Below are 11133 nucleotides of genomic sequence, written 5' to 3'. Positions count from 1 at the left end.
GACAATGTGCAAAGCATATAAACCTGGTCAGTTTTTCAGAGATCAAGGTCACAGCAAGGTCAAATCTGTCCTTCATATTTTATGTCCATTTGATAACTTAATAACCATTCAAGATATTAAGTTATAAACGTAACAGTAACACGTAGGTAGGTGGCAATGAGATGATGTGCAGAGGGCATTAACTTTGTAGGTAGGTCAAAGGTCAAGATCACAAATTAAGTTCAAAGTCATATTTTCCTTTTCTTTCGTGTGTCATTCAGAAGCTGAAAAACTATTCAAGCAGTTGACTTTAATCCTGAAATGTTCCCCCTAAACAGAAAAAAACACTGAGCATTGTATTATTCTGGGACTAGTAATAGTGGTAAAGAAAAAGATTCTGGAGACGGTCTCCAAATTCCATTCTGAACAGGGTTCGAGGCTTCGAGCCCATGACATTGAGGTGTCTGTCTAAGATTTATAGCTTTTGCAGTATCTGCAGCAGAACAGTTTTATTAAAGTTCTAAAATTAGCATTGATTACATGTAGCCTCCTGCAAAACTCTTAAATGCTGAGTTTGAATTGAAACGTGTGAAAAGGCCTGCACAATGTTCGATGCAGTACATACATGTATATATGTCTGTTGACATCATCTGAAATTCAGAAGTAACAAAAATTATTTTATACCTGGTTGCATTTATATCAGTGATTATTAGTGCTCATATGAAATATTGTGATCATCCTGTGTCCCCTTTTCATTCCTTGTCAACCTTGTTACCTACACATCTACATGTACTGCTAAGAATAACGTCAAACTTAGGTCTGTAGCATTCTGGCATGAACGTCTCAATTTGTTTGCTGCATCTCCATGATTAAGGAGTGTCCAGAGTTAAAAAAAATAGAAAACGCCTTGAAGCACGAAGCATGTTATAATGGATCTTCATCAAACTTGGTCCTCAGCATCCTTTCTGTGGTTCTGCCTGTACTTGGGGACTGAGAGAAGAACCTTAAATGATCTCATTAACTCAGGCCTCCTAGTGAAACCTTTAAAACCTTTAAAAACCTTTAATTTCAAAGCAAACCTTTAAAACCTTTAAATCTTCTGAAAAAACCTTTAAAACGGCCAAATAGCCTGTAATTTTCACTCAGAACCTATATTTTTGTTCATACTGCTTGCCGTGCCAGTTTAAAGCAAGTAATGGTTATACTACTGTATTTCTTCCCCCATTTTAAGTGTTGTTATTAGGATACTGCTTGTGTATCTTTCATCTTGAGTTTTTCAGAATGCTGTTGTGTTCACCAGACCACATACATGTAGATGTTTGCAGTAGTGTTCACCAGACCATGGGTGTTCCATGTATTCAGCATAAGGTACCTTGGAGCTGAATGCTTGAATAGGTCTGGTGACATGATGTTTACAATATGGTTACAGTGGACAAGGTCTGGTGAAGATACAGCATTCTGAGCAAAGTTGATGTAGACACTACAAAATCAGGCTTTCAAGTGGCCCTAAAATTCCTAATTTTCTTAGGTGTCCCTAAAATTCCTTAAAAAAAGGCTCAAAAAGGGCCAAATTCCTAAAAAAAACCTTATTTTTTTCAATTGTCCCTAATTTTTTGTAATATCTGTCTGAACTTAAATTTGTTTTTGCACAAAGTCATGCATATAATGATCCAATTAATTTATTGAAGTTTATTTTCTTTAAGATTCATTTTCAGAGGTTGCTTCTATCGGTTTCCATGAGTTCCTAGGCTACAGCTTCATGAAACATAGATTTACTTCATTGAGTGATCAGGCCTAGATCCATGGCTGGGCCCATGAGGCCTGTGCCCCCATTTGGCTCATCAAAGTTGCTCTCAACTATTTTGGCAAAGAATAAATATTTTCTCAAAATTAGGCCCAAAAACGCACCAGAGGCCACCATTCCATTTCTCTGTTACAAAATTTTCCAGGGGGAGGACCCCCTGACCGCCCTTCCAATGAGGGGATTGCCTCTTCAGTACCTCAAAATTTATATAAGTTCCCCAGAGGCCACCATTGATATCTACATTTCAAAACATTTCCAGAGGAAGAGTCCCCTGACCCTCATAAAACTACAGGGATACCCTCTACCACACATCAAAATTTAGACCAAAACATGCGCTGCAATCAAGCATTTTATACCTGTATTTTAAATTTTTTCAGAGGGGTGGCAGCATCCTTACCTCCCTAAGATTAGCGGGCTACACCCTCCTATGCCTCAAAATTTAGAACAAAAAATACACAAGCACCCACTATTTCATACCTGTATTTTAAAATTTTCCAGGGGAGAGCCCCTAACCCCCTCCCCCCAGTTGAGAGAAGTACCCCTCCAGTACCTCAATATTTAAACAAATAAAGGCACCAGTGTCCACCATTTCATACCTGTATATCAAAAACTTATGTTGGAGACACATTTGTTCTAGAATGGTGCCCCTGCAAAAAGCAACAATATAGAAAAGGACGGGCTTGACATGTTGACCTGTTGGCATTTAGTCCTAATTTAGCCCTTATTTTTTGCAAAAACAGCCCTAATTTTTTGCCAAATAGTGCTTGAAAGCCTGTACAATGTATAAAACAGGAACCATATACAAAATAGGTGATATAAATGTGCAGTGAAAGTAGGTATACCCATTAAGTTAGGTATGTATATCATTCAAACAGTATGAGATAATATCAAAAATGCCTATTTCTGATATCTGGTTTTAGAGTGTGGGTTTCCATATATAAATTAACTTTTTTTAGTAAATACCTATATATATTATGTGTTTTCAACGAGAATTCCGACAAAAATAGCCTTTATTTACTCTTTATTTTTTAATATTTTACACTAAAAGGCCTTTATTTCAATAGATTGGAGCCTTTATAAAAACCTTTATTTTTGTTCAGGCCTGCTAGGAGGCCTGTTAACTGTTTGATAGATAGTCACTAAACATGATTAGAAACAAGGCCAAAAGGTCAAGACAAGGAGAGTGACTAAATAGGTTATGAAGTCCTTCAATTAAAAAAGATTTAAACGAAATTTTGGTCATATTCAGATACATCGAATGTTCACTTTGGAACACATTGTACAGTTTTTGGTTTGATAAAAAAAATCATCCAGCAGAAAAAATATATTTGAAAATACTGTCTATGCCACAGAAAAGGTTTAAAAAGTGATTATGAACATTTCATTTTTTGTGAACATGTTTAAGTGCAAGAGGTATCTTTCCTATGGCCTTTTGCTAACTTAAAATTTTGTCAGTGCTTAAAATTCATGTTGGGATAATATCCTTTTTTGCACGTTATAACATCTGCAGAATTTCAAGGGAGTAGTTGGTGCCGAGCCTGGTAGCCCTGTTATTATAACATAAAACAAACATGTGCCGATGATATTCTAGCATAGGAATTGTGAAATGCCGAAAAATGAATATAATGTTCTCCATCAACATTTAAATGTTCATGAAGTACGCAGGAATGTTGGTGTTGTTTGATTAAGTTGATGTCATTCATTTCCTTTTGAATTATGGGTTATAGGGCCATAATGTGTTTACGCTTGGCCACAAAATTCACTTATGTAAAAAGGTTTGTTAACAGTGTGTGAGCCGGAGAATCTTTCTGTAAACACCCATTTACCTTGTGTTAAGTCACACCCTGAAAATGACAAGAAAATGCAGTTTAATGCTAGAATGCCCCTTTAAATACATTAATTTTAGATCTGTGTGTCAAAACATATTATGTTCTTGTGGCAGTGTTGGGCTAGTTAAATTTTAATTTGTATTCTATTACATCCTTAAGCTTGCCAGAGCCTAAGGCAGGTGAGCTGTTGTGGTCATGCAGTGTCTGGGTGTTCCTTGTGTCATTAACTTTTAGCTTTGAATAAGTTCTTCATATAAACTGCTTGATCAGTATTCACCAAACTTGGACAGGATCATCTAGGTATGGATTTTCTTCAAATTTGTTGAAATCATCATGTGACTTGAATGAGTGCAATTAAGGATGTCACATAAAAAGACTTAAAATTACGTTTCTCATGAACAACTTGTATGATTTTCACCAAACTTGGTCAAAAGCAAGATCAAAGGTCATGGTCCTCCTCAGGTGAGCTGCTTTTTCTTACACTTTGTAAGTAAAATAGAGTTCCAACCCACCAGATGATTTCGTAAATATACAGTTGAAATCCTAGATACTCTGGTCATATCTGTTTGAGGGTAAAAATGAAAAATTGTTGTATTTGTAAAGGTCAGCAAAAAACACTATTTTTTACCTCAAAATTTGGATTGTACCTGGGCTCAGACATTAATGATTTAGTGAATATATGACAAAATGTATAAAATTAATGTTTTTGGGAAATGTTACAAGATAAAAATACAAGGAAACCCCCACTGATAAAATTTAAGTAAATTAAATAGGAGACTCCAAAAATGACACATGAACTCTCTTTGTAATGGCGTTTTTCAGTAAAGGTCATTAACATATAGGTTCAACAGACTTAAGGGTTGTGTCAGTAGTTTCAATAACAGGTTCCTTAAGAACTCTGCAAGTCCCTCTATTGGCAAGTCTTTCTAGAACTGTTCAGTTTACATTTTGAAAAGTAACCCTGAAAATATGAATTCCCTGACCCATAGAACTAATTGTGAACAATTCTAAAGGAGTCCAGGTGCTCTGTTTTAGTGTTCCTGGAATGCAGCTATTATTATAAAAACCCTGTGGTACATGTTTAAAGACAGTTTATTCTACATTTTTGTGCAAGTGGAAGTATAATATAACATTCAACTTTAGAGCTGTTAAACTGTTTCCTTTGAAAACTGATTTCTGTGGATCAAATCATTACGAAGACTTACAGCTTATACGGTGCTTTGGTGATTAAAATTATGCAGTTCACAGACTACTAACTTATCGCAGTCAGGACAAATTGACAAAGGTAAGTTCTTTGCATTTATGAACATCTGTCAAGAATGTAAGGTTCCCAAATTCAGTTAAAATGATAGAAATTGTAATTGTTACATTTTATCTTGTTTGACTATGTCAATTCATGCTTGTCTTTTGTTCACACTTAATTTAACAGATGATAATGAAAATCATTCAGTACCTGCTTTTCACATGAATCGAACTGTTCTTGGGTCTTGGCCATGTTTGGAGAGCTTTTCCTTGTTTGGAGGCTTTTGAGGTGTATGAAGTACTTTTCAGTGTCCGAGAGCTTTAAATTCCATGTTTTGAGAGCTTTTCTGAGGTTGGATGGCTTTGACAGTTTATTTCAAGAATGTGGGGTTAAGCAATATTAGAGTTTGTGTCAGAATAATGGTCAGATTTGCCTGTTCTTATTACTAAAAATACTTGATATTGAGACAGATATTACTCAGGTGAGCACAATTTGACCTACAGCTAGCAAGAGCCTGAAGATGATAGTTATACAATCATGTTCTAATGAAAAATCAAAAATACCCAGCAATTCAATACAATACTTCCTTAAAATGTAAAAATCTCATTGTTCTTAGAATTGGCCTTGGTAACCTAAAGTAAATAAATGTGGTAAATGAAGTCTGAATCACTTAACACTGACTGCTATGGGTTCGAAATTCCACAAGGAGTGTGAAATTAATTCATAAAAAAATTATGAAGATGAGCTATCCTGCTTGCTTACGGAAGCTTGATTGTTTATCCAAGTATATTTCTCCAGACATTTTAAAACATCAACAAGTGGTCAAAATTATGATCTGAACTATGTCAGTGTGACTTAAATGCCCAAACAAACTGTTCCCAAAGACGCATTCAGGTCTTAGGTGCCATATTGCATCTTTAATATGTTTGTTGTAGCAGAGTTTAAAAAATGTATCTGATCTCCTGATATTAATGGTGAGTTGTAAAAAGGGGGGAAAATTTACAGTGAACAAAAAAGGAATTTAATTTTTAATCATGTGATTAAGGACAATGTAATAATATAATTTTTTCCCTTCATACATATTTTCTTCCCAAGAAAAGGAGTTGAACAGTACAGTTAAAGTTACTTCCTGTTTGTTTAACCTGGCTGCAAGTGGTTTTGCCTTTGTGACCAGTGCAGACCAAGCTCAGCCTGCACTGTTTGCTATTCAGTCATTAAATTTTCAGTGAACAACCCTTCAGATAATAAGTAGTCCTGCCCAAATTGAATGATGGACCAGTCTATTTTAGAAATTTAGCAGGGTAAAGGTTAAACCTTGTAACTAGCTTACCACACACCTTCAGTCATGGCTCATGGTAGCTTTTTTGGCCTTCTGTAAAATTGGGTCTATAATCATGAAGTGCATTCCCCGCAACCACCCACCCACCCACAATAAAATGACAAGAAAGATTGATAAATTCAGGGAAAATTTTCACAACTTCCAAGCTGTTGTTGATGTTCCAATTACATGATACATTTGGCACTTATTGATAGGAATTTGTTACAGATTGGAACATTTGATTTTAATTTAGTCAAATTTAGTCAAATGACTATGAAGAGCCAATCTCCAGTCTGTCGTACCAACTAGGGGAGGTAACACTATGTAGGAATTTGGTATATAGAGAGGCTGCCAAACAGGAAGAAAAAAATATTATCTTTTTCTGTTCTAGGACAGATGATCTTTTACATTACCGATCAAACTTGATATTTAACTTGTTTAAACATGTACATGTAAACATGGCAGTCTTAGTGTCCATCACTTGTAAAGTTGTTTACCAAATTTTTTAAGAAGGCTGAGTACCTAATGTCTTTTTCACTATAGATCTAGGGGATATGAGCTCGCAGTTTAATGGAAATGATTTAACTTATTGACTTACTGATTCTTTTTTGAACAGATTATATAAAGAAAACAATTTTGTAACACCTTAAAAGGGTTACAAACCTAGCCAGAAAAGAGAGGTTGAGATTTGCATACCTGTAGGAATTTTATTATATTTTGAGATGTCAAAATTCAGAACACTGAACAGAATTTACCTGTACAGCTCAGCTCACATTCTAAACCAGTTTTTAACAGTTTTGAGCATTTGATTACTTTTAAACAAACTTTATTACTACAGATTTTGTTTTTTCTACAGGTATGCATGTTTAAATCACAACCTCTCTAATTTCCCTTACAGGAAAGACAAAATACATCTGTAAGCATTGTGGGAAGGAAAGTAATACTGCAGGGAATATGAAAGACCATTTAGTGTCACACGTAGACAAGAAATCATTCCCATGTCCTAAATGCCCGGCTTGGTTTAAAAGTAAGAAGGCCTTGCAGCGTCATTCAGTTCGTCACAAGGAAAAGAGAGTTATTTGCGATACTTGTGGAGCACATTTTTTCTCAGCCTCAGAGTACAAGAGTCATGCTAGTGTTCACAGTAATGAACGAAAGTATGTTTGTGACATTTGCGGACTTGCATTTAATCACTCAACATCCCTTTCTCGTCATAAAAGTGTACATGCTAGGAGAGAAGATCGGCAACAGTATCTTTGCCATATATGCACAGCTGTCTTCTGTCGTAAAGATAATATTCGACGTCATTTGAAACATTTTCATGGATCTGAAGACGTGCCTGAACCACAGAAACAAAGTTCAAAGAAATGGTATTGCAATAAACGTATAAAAACAATGGGTCGGGCAACAAAATTTTGGTCAGATCCACAAGTGGTTATAAGGAAACAGAAAAAAAATGCAGGATAGTATACGAAAAAGAGATGCGTCTGTGTTACTAAGCGGTACCGCAAAGTTTATCTTGTTCTGAAACAGTGAATTGTGCCAAAAGTAATATACAACAGTTCGATAATCACTTTAAAGCACTATGAATTACATTCTTCTGTTGGTGAATCTAGTGCTGTTGCCGCAAGTGCTCATTACAGTACTCAGAGCACAAGCACTTAGACTTTGATAGGCAGTGTGTCAGAAACTTACTTGAATGAACGTTTGAAATAATAAAGTCAGGAGGAGCTGTACCATATTGATCAGTATTTGCCAAATGTATCAGACAAATGGACATTTTATGAAGTGCTATTAAAGTTAAAATAGAGTGTATTTCTTGGTCAAGTTAGTTCATAAAATATAATTCCAACAATATAGTAAAGTTCCTGTTGATTTTATTTTCGAAGGTCAAAGTCCACAAATTTATATCCCTGCAAAATAGCTGTCTGTGCCAAGACTACAAAATTTCTTACCAATGTTAATCAGATTTTGGTTAAGGAGTAGATTTGTTCAAACCTTTAACATCTGACCATAAATTTTATACTTATAATAATTATACTCACTGAGGTCATGATTTCACAGTAATTAAATTTTACACAACTGTCAAATTTATATATATGATAATGCCTTGAAGATAAAAAGATGGAAAAAGGTATTACTATTTAGATTTTTGATCATGCATGTGTGTGCATACATTCATGAGTTTTGTTAACTTGACCTAAGTATGTTATGTGTACTTTGCTATAGAATAAAGCTTAAGTTAGTTTTTTTTTTCTTTCTTCTTTCCCCTTAACTTTTGGATAGAAGAATTTAAGTGTTTTATACATTTGTTAAGTAACTTCCCTCAGCATTCAACTTTCATGCACATAGTGACTGGCATTCATCTTTTTGCATAAGTTCAAGGTCACTGAAGGTAACTTCCTCATCCAGCCTTTACAGTTTTTAGCTTGACTATTCGAAGTATAAGTAGAGCTATCCTACTAACCACAACATCGGCGTCGGCGTACATTGGTTAAGTTTTTCGTACCAGTCCATATTTTGACAAAACCTTTTGAGATAAAGCTTTGAAACTTTCACACTTGTATACCATCACCATGTCCAGGTCTAGAGAAGAGTACGTAACACCATCAAGAATTGTGTCTGAATAATGGCCCCTTTTAACTTAAAATCTTTTTTAAGTTTTTCGTACCAGTTCATATTTTGTGTAAACTGTTCCACATAATTATGGCTTTGAAACTTTGAACACTTGTTTATAATCATGATCTCCATTCTGTAGGTAAGAGGTCATAACTCTGTCAACTATTTTGGCTGAATTATGGCCCTTATTGACCTTTGCAATTGGTTCAGTTTTCATACAAGTCCACGTTTTACCAAAACTATTTCACATGTGGCTTTGAAACTTTGAACACTTGCTTATCATAATAATCTCCGCCTGTAGGCAAGAGTACATAACTCTTTCAGATATTTTGGCTGAATTATGGCCCTTTTTGGACTTTGAAATTGGTTCTGTTTTCGTAGAAGTCCACGTTTTGTCAAAACTATTTGACATGTGGCTTTGAAACTTTGAACACTTGCTTATCATCATAATTTTCATCTGTAGGCAAGAGTACATAAATCTGTCAGCTATTTTGGCTGAATTATGGCCCTTTTTGGACATGGAAATTGGGTCAGTTTTCATACATGTCAACGTTTTGTCAAAATTATTTGACATGTGGTTTTGAAACTTTGAACACTTGTTTATCATCCTCCATCTGTAGGCAAGAGTACATAACTCTGTCAAACTGTTTTGGCTGAATTATGGCCCTTTTTGGACTTGGATATCTGTTAAATTTTCCATACCAGTCCATATTTTGTCTAACCTGTTTGTCGTATGGCTTTGAAACTTTGACCACTTGTTTACCGTCATAGTCTACATAATGTAGGCAAGACTAAATAACTAGGACAAGGACTTTAGCTCTGTTATGGCCCTTTTTTGACGTAGAAATTAGTTAAGTTTTGCATACCATTCCTTATTTTGTCTAAACTGTTTGATATATGGCTTTGAAACTTTGAACACTTGCTTACCATCATGGTCACATATATAGGATAAATCCCCACCAATCCCCCACTGCTCTATTTATCAAAAGCACATAAAATTCCCCCTTTAGTTTTGTAAATTAAAAACACTAGATTTAAAAAATGTAATAAGAGTTAAAATACATTATTATAATATGAGTAATGAAGTACAAGTACAACTTAATAAATTTCAATTATGCAAGAAAACTTCTTATGTACAAAAATGTAGTTTTCATTGTGGATGGAGATCACATCTTGCATCAGACATAAGAGTCTTTTAACTGGATGGCCAACCCATGTGACTTTTGGATATCGTACACACAGAAAAAGCATCTGTGGATGGATATTCATAAGATAAAGAAACGTCTGCCATGAGGTCTCAGTAATTTTCTCAAACACTTTGCCCTACAGCTTTTCGTGGACTAACGTTCACACTTCTGCATTTGGGTGAAGTATTTGAGAAAAGTACTGAGAACTGATTGTAGATCTATGTCCTATGCCGAGGAAAGCAGTCATTTTGCTGTCTTCGATATATTTTATCTTTCAAAAACTTGTCACGTAATATGGAAAATATAGGCAAAGTGTTACCTGAATTAGGATATTTTGTGTCTGCCCTATGCACGGGGGAGGAAGTGTCACACGAAGGATGGAGTTCTTCTGATAACCTGTCATGTTTTCTTCTGATAACTGTTACGGAGTTCGTCTGATTTCTGAATGACGTTCCAAGGAATCGTAGAAAAAAATAGTAATTATTTAACTTTAAATAGAGAGAATGGGGTGTAAAACTAAAGTTTGATGATCAAGGTTGCCTGATGTCTTGTGCTATGCGTCAGAAAAAACTGTTTAGTCTAATAATCAGCCCCACTACTTTGAAAAGAAGACATTTTGAGTAAAATATCGAAATCGTTTGCTCATTCATACATATTATTCTTCTTATTCACGTTCTTAATCCGCAGCACATGCAATAGAATAATTTTAGTGCAAAGTTGCAAACATATACCACTTTCTAACAATTTTATGCCCGATTTTTCAAATGTTACGGAATTCCGGTGATAACTCTGAAGATGTCACAGAGTTCTTATGATAACTTTTATTACTGCCAGGGTGTTTCTTGAGCTATGTTAAGATACTTTTTAGCTAATTTTATTATTTAAAAAGGGTGTTAACGATGTTCTAACGTAATGTATTTATCCAAGGCACAGTATTGTGGTTATATAATGTACGGTATGAGTCTTTTGTAAAGTTTAAAACTATATGCAGTATAATGACATATATAGTAAAATACGAATAGATAATAAATGCAGTAAATTGTATTTTTTCGTTCTATCAATAGATGTGCTAATGTTCGTGAACAACGATTTATTGGTTTCCGTTTTGATTGATCACTGAATTGAAATCAAATCCGTTATCTTTAATTTAGGGT

At 34.8% G+C, this 11133-nt stretch overlaps 1 protein-coding gene across 7 annotated transcripts in view; it reads left to right on the top strand.

The window, feature by feature from the left end:
• Positions 1-11133, top strand: part of LOC123560786 (zinc finger and SCAN domain-containing protein 31-like) — a 70017-nt gene that overhangs the window by 13574 nt on the left and 45310 nt on the right. Inside the window, exon 3 of one of the 7 annotated variants that reach the window (XM_053552914.1) lies at positions 7072-8399. The exons of the other annotated variants lie outside the window; for them this stretch is intronic. Coding sequence (XP_053408889.1) covers positions 7072-7640 — 569 coding nt within the window. The 3' untranslated portion in view covers positions 7641-8399. Of the gene's footprint in view, positions 1-7071; positions 8400-11133 lie in introns of those variants that run through there. 7 annotated transcript variants of the gene reach the window in all.

Source organism: Mercenaria mercenaria, chromosome 10, assembly GCF_021730395.1.
Source record: "Mercenaria mercenaria strain notata chromosome 10, MADL_Memer_1, whole genome shotgun sequence".
NCBI classification, from domain to species: domain Eukaryota; kingdom Metazoa; phylum Mollusca; class Bivalvia; order Venerida; family Veneridae; genus Mercenaria; species Mercenaria mercenaria.
Note: the sequence above shows the minus strand (reverse complement) of the source record. Positions and strands in the feature narration are given on the sequence as shown.